Source organism: Myodes glareolus, chromosome 9, assembly GCF_982192425.1.
Source record: "Myodes glareolus chromosome 9, mMyoGla1.1, whole genome shotgun sequence".
In the NCBI taxonomy this organism is placed as follows: Eukaryota; Metazoa; Chordata; class Mammalia; order Rodentia; family Cricetidae; genus Myodes; species Myodes glareolus.
In genome coordinates, this window is record NC_142034.1 from 37256938 (window position 1) to 37270835 (window position 13898).

The following is a 13898-nucleotide window of genomic DNA, read 5'->3' on the forward strand; positions in this document are numbered from 1 at the left end:
TTAGTAACTGACTAAACAAAAGTTTTATAAATAAAATGAAAAAGTCAAAATTCTGCTTCTGTTAATCACACGGGAAAGAAAAAACAGTCTGTTACTGTTAAAGTTCTTGTGGACAGCCCTGACGATTCCAAAGCAGGGAAGGACTGTCTAGAGCCTTCTTCTTCAAAACTGTCCACAAGAATAAAAATGTAGCAGGACAAAAAAGAGAGAGAGAAACTAGAGGGAAAGCAAGCAAACTCACCCCAGGGCAGAATGGGGGGCGGGGAGAGAATAAGGGAGAAAGGGAGAGAGAGAGAAGGGAGGGGGGAAGGAGGAGGACAGATGAAGGCTATGAAGGCCACGTAGCTGAACTGCAAGGAGAAATCATATGATCTTACGGCATTGTTGCCCAGCTATCCTTTCCATTTTATTAAAAAAATTGTTACATTGATCCCTAAAATTACTTACGCACAACCAAGCCCTAAGTTTTAGTAAGCACCACTCTCACTAACTTAGATCATTAACAACTACATGAAGTCTTATCGAGAGTTTTCATTTCAGGATAATCTTTCAAATGATATCCTTATTTTATTTAAAGAAACTTTAAAGTTTCTCAAGTGATTAATATGATTGTTTTCTGCATACATAAAAATGTATTTTAGTAAACAAAGGCAATAAGGAAAAAAATTTCTGATTCCATAATATGAAGGAATCAGAAAACTTAATATGAACACACATTTGGACATTTATACATAAACACAGAACATACAATACTTAAATGCAATACTAAGAAGTACTTGCAAGAAACATGGATGAATGAGAAGGCAATGGAGGGCAAAAAGGTTCAAAGGACACTGTATACATGAAGACATCAAAATGATTCATTGTCTTCCACAATGAACAAACACTAATATAAAAACTGAAAAAAAGTGCAGTTTCCATTAAAAGCCCACAACACCTTTCTGCCATAGTGAAGTCTGAGTGCAGAGTCACCTACAACAGACACAATACTGAAAACCAAGCTCTCTGAGCCAGCAAGTCTGAGAAGGGAGAGGCAGGCAAGGGGAGACCTGGGGAATACCCACAGAAGAAAGCAGGCCAGCAGCAGAACAAAGGCAGCCCAGAAGGAAGCCCAGAAAGCCAAGAGAGAAGACAGCTTGGAGAAAGAGCAAGCAAAGGCTGAGGCCAAATCGAGATCAAAGAGGAGGGAGATAAATCAAAACCACAGCAGAAAGTGAATAGCCATATTGAAATGGTTAAGATTACCTATTTCTATTGCAACTGAGAGGACTAAAGGTTTGTCTTGGGGGAGGAGGGAGGTAGAATGGACCTTTGCAGCAAAGCAGACCTGGGTTATCACTCTTGCTGTCTGTAGTCCAAACCAACAGAAGAGAAACTACACGGTTTGTTTTCCCGTAAGGGCGACACTCACCCAACTGTGGAGCAGGTAAGATTCGAGCTGCTCGGACGGGGCCGTGTCGGACAGAGAAGAGCTCCTGGGCCTCCCCGCTGATCTGCATGAGAGAAAGCAAAAACCATCTCAGTAGATTAAAATATGCGGCACAATGCTAGCAGATGAAAACATCTAAATTCTATCAAGATTTTTGGGAAATAAGCATACATACATACATGTATGCATGCACGCTTATATACATACATACATGCATGCATACATACATACATGACTCCACACAATACATTAGAATTTTAGGTAGGTTATACACATCAAATACAGCCCTATCTTAAATTTTGTAAGCATTTTCAGAAAAACATTACAATTCATTATTGGTATGATCTTTAAAAACGTCTGTTCTGGAAGTCTGTGATTTCTATTAACCCATGAGAAGTCTGTGCAGCCCCTGTGCTCACGCTCCATGCTGGAGCAAAGCAGCTATGAGACTGCTTTGCAATATCCCAGCTCAGTTACTCGTCAGTTGTCTTTCTAAAATCATTCAAATCTATCAACTACATTATTTTGCAATTATAGGACAAGGCTGCTAAAAAAGGCCTCCGAGATACCCCTAACTGCAATTTTCTGTGTTAATAAAGTTGTAAGCAAGCAACTTTGGAAGTCATTACTTTTACTATAAACAAAGATCAAACACTGTAACAATGCCCACTCCCCCTTGAAGAAAGTCAGAATCTGTACTTAGATATAAAGACTACAGTATTCTATTTCTCCAAAAAGCAAAAGGAGGTATGCTAGTATATATCAAATTAAAAAAAAAAGTCTTTCAAATCCTGGTTGATCTGATGAGCAAATTAAAACAGAACTGGAGAATAACAACATTCTAGACTGACTGTGGGAGGTGACACTAATACGGTCCCCAGCTTACTGTGCTAATAGCAAAGAAAACGGTTCGCCTTATAAAATTGGCCCTAAAGATTCAAGAACTTCTAATAGACGTAGCAAAGATAAAGACTCATAGAAGACACATAATATTGATGTTTTAATAGGCACAACGAGTGATTTAAAGTAGCAAGAATATATCCATCATGAAAACTGGCAAATCTTCCAGTAAACTCTGTGCACGCAGAGGTGCCTTCAGCCTCGTTCCTGTGTACCTTTTAGAGCTGTGAGCCGTGAGCTTTTCTACCCTATGAAGTCCATTGTGATTCAGACTAGTGGCTGGCTGCAGCGGCTGTCTCTCCACTCGGTGTGCAGAGTCCCATGAGCATCCCAGCAATTACAGTGCAACAACAGCACCACCTGCCCACAGGCTCAGAGAAGCCCACAGAGCAAAGGCTCCTGTGCTCCTGTGTGCCACAGCCTTCATGGCTTTCATTTCAATAACAAAACCCATGAGCAAAGCACTGTAGCCCCAAAGTCTCCATCTTACGGAAATAGGACAGAATTAAGTTTACAGGAATAAACTAGAATGATTATTTTGTGAAACTTTCCATCTAATGCAGCAATCATACACTTTTCTGAAATCTAAAATGTACTACATCTTTGGTTTTGCTAACAGGTGAGTATTGATAGGGTTTACTTCTATTAAAGATTGTTATTGACAAGTTCCAAGTCACTGCCACTTGAAAACTGGAACAGAAAAAGACAAGCAGAGAATGCTAATGTAAGTTATTACATTATAGTATTTGCTGGACAAGAGATAAGTACATCTACTCTTTCATACAATTAAGAAAAAATTTTAATAAAAATAGTATAAAACTTAAGGCTGTATAATACAAAGTAATGCAAAATTCCGCTTGTGAAATTTACACCCATAACAAATTACAGAGTAAACACAAAATCTCCCATTTGTACTATTGTTTCCATGTTCCAGAACCGGGATTCAGTTTTGGTTCTACCAAACAAAACTTGAATGTTAAAAGATATAACGTCGTTTCCCTGCGTCTCTGTACTCAGATATACTAAATACTGTTTTAAAAATCTGTCTTGCCATAATGAAAACGTTTGGTATCACTAAATTTAATACACAAGAGCAAAAAACACAGAAAAACAATTCAAAATCCAAACACATGAAGCTTTACGATAAAACAACTTTCAAAATAAACCAAACTCCCTGTTCCAAACTAAACGTTTTCACATGTCCAGCGACAGGTGAGAACGACAAACCACGAGGAAAGATTTAAAATGCACTGTTCACACCTCACGACCTGAGTTAGGGTTCTAGAGAAGGAGGGAGTGCCGTGTCACCTGTACAGAGAGCTGTGAATCTACATGACTCCGGATTACGCCTTGCTGAGACCAGAAGCTTAATTCTAACTGCAGAATGTAAGTCACAAAAATCAGCCTCCCGGGAAAGAATCTTGCAGCTGACACATGAACAACGCTGGCTGAGAGTGTTAGCAAGGCATATCCAGATAGAGAGCCTTCTAAATAGAGAGACATACAGGGATGCTTCCCCGCTGCCCCTAACGCTGTCATTCAGTGTGTTCGTGGATAACTTTGCTTTCATATAAATACCAAAACAGTGTTGAAAATTTGGGGTTTCCTAGAGAAAAGATCTCTGGAAATGACAAGGAACCTCAGCGAGGAGGACCCTGTGGCCTCAAAGAAGCTGCAAGCTCACTTCTAACTGACAGCCCAAGGACAACAGCAGGGAGAGTGGACCAAGAACCCCAGCTGCTGCAGGCAAGAGGAGAGGGCATTGGGTGCCTCGTCCCAGCTCCTCCCGGTCTCCCTGCCTTTGTTCTTGCTGGCATTTTAATTTCTGATGACAGACTTTTGTTGTTTGGGGCATAAACCGGACGTACCAGTTTGAAGGCACAATAAGGAGAACAAAGAATGATTTGTTCACACTGTAGGAAAAAAAAGTCTTTCCAACCATAGAAAATAGCTTTCGCATGGTGAAAATATGCAAATTACATACCAAACTGGAAGGGGGTGGGGGAATCCAAGTTTAGACTCTCACAGCTCAATCTAAGGAAAGAGAAATGACTACTCAGGAGACAACAATACACACACAGAGATCTGGAGCTTGGAGAAAACTTTCAGAGAACTGTAAAACAAAATGAAGGTAACCCAGCCCCCAGAAACCAGCCTGCTCTGAAACCCGTGTCCCACTGACGACAGAGCGACAGAGCAGAAAACCTCAACCCAGCACTAAGGACAATGAAGGTGGACCTCCGCACTGCACCACCCTGCCTGCAGAAACAGAACACTATAGCTTATAAATGGCCTTTTTTCTTTGAACAACTTTACTGACAGGCAACAATCTATTTAAAATGCACAGACCATTACCTACATGTAGAGATTAATGAGTGTTCCATAAAGCATCTATGTTACTGACTTACACCTCAAGAAAATGACAGTTAAGCTGGTAGCAAGTGCTCAGAAGGCAGAGGCAGGAGGGTCTGCACTAACTTCCGAGGCCGACCTGGCCTGTACGAGGAATTCAACACTGGCTAGGACTACAAAGTGACACTCTGTCTCCACAAAAATTAGTAAATAAATACATGACAAACAATTATGGAAATTTAGAAGGCTTGCGACATTCCTCCCTAGTCATAATCACAACTTTCTAGGTCTGCAGAAAGGTTTTAATTACTGAACACAGAATAATTGGGGTCATATAGAGTATACTCTTCTATAATTTCTTCCACATTACTGGCTAAGAATTAATTCCTGTTGATGCACGTGACTGCAAGGTTTTCTTTTTCTACTGCTATAAAGACTCCCATTGGATGACAACACTAGGATTTTACATAGCACACTACCTTGGGCCTCTACTGCATTTCTAGTATGGACCAGGTCTAAAGTTCCTTGATCAGAGATACAAGCTCTGCATGCTGGGATGCACAGAGTGAGTTCAAGACCAACTGAGGGAGTCCCTACCTCAAAAAAAAAAAAAAATTAAGAATAAGCAGTGCTGGGATGTAGCTCAGTGCTGGCCCTAGGCTGCTGGGAGCCACAGACCCTCAGACCATGAACTTTCTATGACCTTTTGTCTGCTGGAGTAAAAAACTTGTTTTTCTATGCTTACAGCTGCTCTGTGCATGAAACCCTCATGAGTTCCTGATAACAAGGAAGTGGTTTCTGATGGGCTTACAGTAGGAAATCCTGAGAGCTAGGGCGTGGCCACTAGTCAAGGAGAGCACTATATAAGCTGCCCTGGAACAAATAAAATTGGCATTCTCGCTTCAAGTGTGACCTGTGTCTCTGTGTGTTCTTTACTCCCCAGACCCTTGCCAGACCACATTTCCATGTGGTGCAGGCACCACACTAGGTTCAGTATCCAATTTCACCAAAATACACACTACACAAATATAAATCAAAAAAAGAATTCACTATTCTTTCAATAGACTACCTAGCAGGTACTCTCCAGATGCCACCATATGGTCATCAATTTCACAGATGTCTACACTACTTTCTTTGAGCTATTTTACAATACTCTAAAGTATCAAAACTGACAGTAATCATTTTTTTTGAGTTGGTAGAAATTTAACCTAGGGCCCTGTACACACCAGGAAGGACTCTATCTCAAGCTACCTCTCTAGTTCTGCAGCTTCTTGCTGCCCAGCAAATGAAGTTTGGTAAAGAGACAACTGAATCTACTTTTTGAAAAGATAATTCCAGCCAGAGGCAGTAGTACAGGACCACACCTGGAGTCCCAGAAATTGGGAAGCTGGAGCAGAATCACTTACACACAAGCTAACCATCTTGTGCACACAGGAAGATACAGGTACAAAAGCAAACTCTCTTTAGTACTTTATATTATGCTCTTAACCTTTGAAGGGGGCAGGGCACTGGAGACGATCCTGGGTAGGAAAGCAAACCCACTACCCCTTCTGGTCAGGTCCTGGACAGCAAAGCTACCTTCCAGCCCAAACGCTTGTTATTGCAAAGAGGATGTTGATGTGGTTTGCATTTATTAGAGTGCACACCAGCATCCCTGCCTGCCTTCAGCTGTTCTTCATGTTGTCCTTTCCTTAACTAAATATGATCTAGGTCACCTGTCCACTTCACAGTTATATCTAGCATCACAGCCCATACAGCTGTGACTCCTACTGTAGATGGCTTCAGTGAATACGTGTATGACGTTTTGTTTTGGTTTGGTTTTGCGGAGACCTATTAGCATACTTGCTCTATCTTCAAGGTAATTGAGAGCACTTGTTGCTCTCCCAGGACCAGAGTTCCATTGGCAGCACTCATATCGTAGCTCCTGTAACAGGGTATCTGGTCCCTTCTTCTGGCTATAGTGGGCATTCAGAATGCACATAAAAACAGAGAGATGCTTAAATAAAAAAAGAATAAATATAAAAATAGGTTGAGTGTGGTGACATATGTCTTTACTGCCAGCACTCAAGGGGCAGGCGTAGATGGATCACTGAGTTCCATGTTAAAAACAGAGCAGGAGACAAAGGCTCCAGTTAAGATCACTGGCTGCTGTTACAGAGGAACCAGGTTTGATTCCCAGCACCCATATAGTGGCTACCAACTGTATGTAACCACATTTCCAGGGTCTATAATGCCCTGTGGCACCAGTTGTACAAGTGGTTCATAGATACACATGCAGGCAGAACACATACACACACAAAAAAATTAAAATAAAGAGTTTTTAAGATATTAGAGGTAGGTATACATGCAGCTTTCACTGATTAACAAGATTCCAAAGACTTCATATCAATTCACACTTCCACCAGAATGTATAAGCGTTCTTTCTGTTGAACTCTAGGCAGCCATTAATGTTGGCCACTCTGATAGCATAAGCCAACCTCTGGATATGCCAGTCATACGCCGAGCACCCGTGGAGCCAGGGGATCGCCAACTGCCATCCCGAAGGACGCCTCTTATGCAGATGCAGATATCACAGTGCAGAATACGAATGAGACTCTCGGACTCTCAACACCTCTGAAGAAGGTAAATCCATAACTTAATTCCATCCTGATACACAGCAATTACAGTAACACTGTGCTGATACACTGGAAAACTCGAGGAACCCATCTTGTAGACGATAAACACACCTAACACACTTAAAGGAACAGAAACCACACACTACCCTCTCACCACAATGGAACTACAGCAGAAATTAGTAACAGCAAGACATCTGGAAAATAACAAAACACTAGCGAGATTAAGCAACCAAATTGTAAACAACACACAGTTCAAAGAAGAAAGTTTCAAAATTTTTAAAAACTATTTTGTTTATGGTTTGTTTTGTTTTTATTTGAGCCAGGGTCTCATGTAGCCCACACTGTCCTTGAACTCCTGACCCTCGAAAATGTTGGGATTACAAGTGTGTATCACCATGCTGAACTTTAAGACGTTTTTAACTAAATGAAAACAAAAACCCATTGTAACTTGCAGTATGCAGTCACAGAGTGAAATCACACCACAAACTAAATGCATAGAGTTGACAAGCGAGTCTTTCATTGAAAAATCTCAAACTACCTATGAAATAAAAGAAAGAACTAAATCAAAGCAAGCAGGCACAAATAAACATCAATTAGAGGGGAACTCAATAAAATTGAAAAAAAGGAAATCAATGGAGGAAAGAATCAATGAAACCAAAAGCTGGTTCTGGGAAAATATCAATAAAAATTGTAAAGGTTCTAACCAGTTCAAGAAAGAGAGGAGGACGTGTCACTACCTACAACCTAGCACTTGAGGGGCAGATGGAGGAGGTTGTAGAGTTCAGGGCCATCCCAGGCTACGGAATGAGATCCAGCCTCAAAACTCTGATGGCTTCCTGGTGTCACCGGTGGCATAAATTATAATCCTAGTATTCTGGAAGCTGAGGTAGGAGGACTGACCTCAAAACCAGGCTGAAATGCACAGTGAGCTCAAAGTGAACGGAATGCAGCTTCTATTCCAACAAGATAAGGGTTTAGATAAATCCTCAACTGAGCTAGCTCCCAGCCCGACTCTCTAGTGTGTGAGGCCGAGGTGGGGTGCGAGGGTACTAGGCTGGCCCTCGAGCCTCTCTCTGTCTCCGCAGCACAGGAACCCAGTTTTTCCATCAAGTCTGGGATTTAACTTGGGGCCTCAGGCTTGCGTGGAAAGTAGTGTGAGCTATTTCCCTGGCATCCATAAACCTGAATTGTTAAGTGAGCCATGATACTTGGAAAACAAGAAGAATTTCTCAGGTTTCTCTCAAGTACATTTTGCCTTACATCAAAAACTCTATTCATCTCAGAGTCATCTACTTCAGTGAACAGTTCTAACTCCACCTGGGAAGTCTTGGACACCAAGCCAGCTAACATCTGTGTTCCTTCAAGTTGTATTCTTCCTGACCAAATCACACACTGTGGGAACTAACAAAGCAGAGTATCTACAACACATACCTAAAAGATCGACACCCTAACAGTTTACTTTAGTAGAAAATAAACTGGATTATGTTATGTTTATATGATATATAAATCTGCTACCTTAGAATCGCCTAGAAATAAGCAAAATAACTTAGATAGCAAAGTGACTATTGTAAGAGTGTACGTTTAAAAGCAGGGAGCACATAACCAATACGGAGATGTGTTTGTTGAGGGAATAACTGACAACAGACTGCACCACCTACTTCAGTGTTTAGCAGGCTACACCTTTAGCCCGCTGTTCTTTAAATCCTGTTGTGAATATTTAGTATCTACAGACGTGCTCAAATATATGATAGAACACATTATGGAACAACTTAATTCAAGGATCTATAAGAATGTTATTACCTTTGCTTTATAGATCTGGTTTTAAAAAATAAAAGACCACTACTAAGCCAGGTGTGTTGGTACACACTGCTATCTCAACACTATGGAGCAGAGGCAGGAGGATCTATCAGTTCTAGTCCAGCATGGTATACTATCAATCAGGGCTACACAATGAGACCTGTCTCAAAGAACAAGATTGCTGCTGGAGAGATGGCTCAGTGGTTAAGAGTGTCTGGCTGTTTGTTCTTTGAGGGGACCTGGATTCAATTCCCAGCACCTACATGGTGGCTCATAGCATTTTAGTTAACAACAGTTCAAGCTGGATCCAACACCCTTTTTTGGCCTCTTCTGGCACCAGGAACTCAAGTGGTGCACAGACACGCATGCAGGTGCAACAGTCAACACATAAAACGAAAATGTAAAAATTTTAAAAACTAAGGAAACGAAGCAAACACTGCTCATCCACTGTAGCAGTCACAGCACAACCCCTGGAGGCGTTACTAACCGGAAGGAAGGGTGGGGAAAACTACTTTCACCTTAATTCCTGTGTAAACCTAAAACGACTTGAAAAAAACTATAATTTAAATTTATACAGAATATATGGGAAATCATTATAATTCCCAAAATTAATGTTTTTCCTAATAGCAAAAAGGGAAACAGAGAAATGAAAAAGCAAAAAATTGAGAGAAACTGAAGGAATGTAAAGAAACACTTTCTATTTAAGAACTTCAGTTCTGGAGCTGCAGAGATGAAGAGTGCTTGTTCTTCCAGAGGACACGGTTTCATTCCCAGCACCCACATGGTGACTCACAACTCTGGCTCCAAAGGATTGGATGACATCTCCTCAACTATGTGGGCACCAAGCATGTACACAGTGCACACACAAACGTACAGGTAAAACATTCATAAACATAAAATGAATAAATCTTAAAAAATATTTTAATTCAATTCCTAAAACAACATAAATACTCAGAAACTCCATCTAAATATACAATTGTATCAATATAAATATAAAATGGTAATAATTAATTATATACTAATTGAACTGAATAAAACTACTTAAAAGGAAAACTGTAACATTGTGCTTACCTTGAAAAGTAACAAAACCCCTTTTCATTAGGGAGAAATGGATATATATTACTACAGGGAAAGGCAATGGCAGGCATCATATTAGCTTAATAACTCAGTTAAAAGGCCAACATGGCCAGCCATGAGCAGGCATTTAGCTATAACGCCAACTCTAAGGAGTGTGAGGCAGAAAGACCAGGCTTTTGAGGTGACAGAAGGGAGATTTTAATTAGCTATTAAGCAGCCAGAGCAACCACAAAGAAAATAACAGGTGCCCACAGCTTCTGCCTGGGCTAATTCAGCCACCTTGATGCTGTACAGTCAGTCCTTTGTGTCCACAGGGTCATCTGCATTCCAACAACATCTCAAAGCAGGTGTGGGGACATCTGTACTGACCATAGAGGCTTTTTACTTCTTTGTTGTTGCTATGACACTGTGCCTAACAGCTATTAATATTGGACTGATATTGTACTATGAATCATAACCTAAAATAACTAAAAAGTACTCAGGCTTATATAGTTGGTTATATGCAAATACTATACAGTTTTTTAAAAAAGAAACAAAACTGGGCTGGCTGTGATGGCGCACACTTTTAATCCCAGCACTCGGGAGGCAGAGGCAGGTGGATCTCTGTGAGTTCGAGGGGCCAGCCTGGTCCACAGAGAGAGTACCAGGGCAAGCTCCAAAGTTACAGTGAAACCCTGTCTCAAAAAAATAAAAGAGAGCGAGACAGACAGACAAAAGTATCTACAAGTTTTATATATACTGGGGAAGAGGGTGGTATCTTAGAACTAATCTTTCCACGAATCATAGGATTATAATTCCACTTTAAAGATTAAAAAAAAAAAAGGAGAAAGACTGATGTCAAGTATCCCACCTCAAAAGACACAGGCCTTTCCTACAGTCCTCAGCCAGGCATAGTGGTACATAACTGTACTACTCAGCTAGGGATGCTGAGGCAGGAGGATCATATAGCTCAGTAATTTAAGATACCTGGGCATAAGCCAGGCAGTAGAGGTGCACGCCTTTAATGCCAGCACTCAGGAGACAGAGGAAGGCGGTTCGCTGTGAGTTTGAGGCCAGCCTGGTCTACAGAATTAGTTCCAGGACAGGCTCCAAAGTTACAGAGAAACTCTGTCTCAAAAAACAAAAACAAACAAAAAAGCATCACAGTGAGAAGCCACCTTGAGCACCAAGCTAGCATCTTTAACTTGGGAGGCATTTTGCTTTAACCAGGCCCTGCCAGTGTTTCATGTTACAACAGTTCTGGCTCGATGGTTTCAGAGCCTTAGACAGAAGAGTTTGAAGAATGCATTCCTAACAGCCATGGGCAGTTCTTCTGCAAGCTCCTACAATTAGGAGCAAGAGGGGAAGAAGTCTTCTGTTGTATTTTTGCCGGCAACCACAAATGATTCAGCTGATGCCAAGTGTCAGTGTCTCCATAACAGACAATGTTTGCCAGCAAGGAAGAAAACACAAACCGCAGAAACCACCTAAAATGTGGATTTGTGAGAACTTACAACTTAAAGAACAGATATTTGCTGACCACATGAAGGAGACAGCAAGCCAGTCTGTATTTTCGTCTTGATACTAAATACAAAACACAAAACTTGAAGCAAGAAGGAAGCGAGTCTCAGGAACAGTAAGAAAACCACAGAATATAAATAATGAAAGGAACTTGTAATTATATTTTCATACTTCCAAATTTTCACACACATCGAAGAAGCACTGTGGCAACGTCAACCTTTCCCCTTCAGCCTGATTTTCCAGAGCAGACGAGAGGAGAGCAGCACGAGGCAGCCCTTGGCTACGCGCAGCTGACCCGACAGGGCACTTCAACCCCAGCTAGGACTGCAGCACCCAATGTAAGCACCACTTGGGCCTTTGAAGCTGCTCTAATGGTATCTTCCATTTGCAGCTAACACTTCCGTAGCCAAAAGATCTTCCTTGGGGTAGACGTTAATGCAAAACCACTCAGACAAGCCGACACTCGCGCCTGGAGGCGGACTGCAAGGTGCTCAAAAAGTCAATGTAGCACCATTACAGAGAGTGTCGGCCTAGCAGCTGTCATAAACACTTCGCCATCACTCAGGCACACAAACGCGATGGCCTTTAATTCATTCTTTTACTACATCTTGACTGGGATGAATCTAAAATACACACTAAGCAGAAGACGACAGACAAGAGAGATTCCATACTACATCAATTTAAGTTATGTTTAAAAACTGCAAAGCTAATCTGTGGTCAGGACAGTGATTGTCTTGTCTGCTGGGGAGGCGGAACACTCACTAGGGAACTTCATAAAAAGAAAAAAAAAGTCCTTAAAATTTCTTCCAGTTAAGCTTCACTTGCCTGTGTGTATACATGCACAAGGAAAAAGGAATCAAACTATAAACTTGAGCCAGGCGGTGAGATGCACGTCTTTGATCCCAGCACTGGGGAGGCAGAGACAGATGTATCTCTGTGAGTTCAAGGCTAGCCTGGTCTACAGAGTGAGCTGTGAGTTCCAGAAAGTCAGGGCTACAAGGAGAAACCCTGTCTCAAAAAAAAAAATTCCTATAAACTTAAGATTTGTATATCTTGTAGTATACAAACTATATTTACATTGATATGTCAAAAAGAAACTGATACTCCAAATAGCAAAGTCTATAAACTATCAACCCTTGAAAAAAAGACATAGAGGAAGCTTTTACACGCATACATGCATATTACAACACAACAGAAACCAATCTGAAATGGCTCCTTCAAGATTCCAACATTTGCCTCATGCAGTTATATACTACCAACCCAAGATGCTGTGCTGCCCCTTTCCACGGTGTGAGAGGATGAGTGAGCAATGCCCAGGGTAGACATGGGAAGTGAACCCTGGCTATGGGCAGCAATAACAAGTGAACTCAGGTCACTGTGTATGCATGGAGCATATAGCAACTCTACACTTCGACTCAGTTCCACTTACTCAAAAAGTAAATAAATATAGCTAGACATGGCTGGGCATGCATGTAACTCCCAACACTGAAAGGCAGAGCCATGCAGATTTGTAGACCTCCCTGGACAGACAGTGGAGCTAAAACATCAAGCTTCTAGTTCAAAGTTAGACTCTGCCTCAAGGTAATAAAGTGGAGAAGCAACTGAGAAAGACATCCCATGTTCTCCTCAGGCCTCTGCATGTACCCGCAGGGAGACACACACACTCAAGAGCATGCACCACACATCCACATACAAATAAACATATATGCTCAATTGTACCAGAGGACATGTGCTCAACTATGTTCATAGCAGCATTGTTTGTCATAGCCAGAACCTGGATAACAACATAAATGCCCCTCGACCAAAGAATGGATAAAGAAGATGTGGTACATTTACACAATGGAGTACTACACAGCATAAAAACATAATGGCATCTCGAAATTTGCAGACAAATAGATGGATCTAGAAAACATCATATTGAGTGACCCAGAAAGACAAATATCACATGTACTCACTCATAAGTGGTTTTTAAACATAAAGCAAAGAAAACCAGCTTACAAATCACAATCCCAGAGAACCTAGACAACAATGAGGACACTAAAAGAGACATACCTGGATCTAATCTACATGGGAAGTAGAAAGAGACAAGGTGTCCTGAGTAAATTGGGAGCATGGGGACCTTGGGAGAGGGTTGAAGGGGAGGGGAGAGGAAGGGAGGGGAGAAGAGAAAAATGTATAGCTCAATAAAATCAATTTAAAAATGAAAAATAAATAAATAAAGGTGTGCA

At 41.2% G+C, this 13898-nt stretch overlaps 1 protein-coding gene across 14 annotated transcripts in view; it reads right to left on the bottom strand.

Moving 5' to 3' along the window:
* The window catches only part of Bcas3 (BCAS3 microtubule associated cell migration factor), a 479995-nt gene that overhangs the window by 436633 nt on the left and 29464 nt on the right, over positions 1 to 13898 (bottom strand). For all 14 annotated transcript variants that reach the window (XM_087910149.1, XM_087910146.1, XM_087910147.1 and 11 more), the window contains exon 6: positions 1412 to 1493. In XM_087910149.1, the coding sequence (XP_087766275.1) occupies positions 1412 to 1493 (82 nt within the window). The remainder of the gene's footprint in view (positions 1 to 1411; positions 1494 to 13898) is intronic.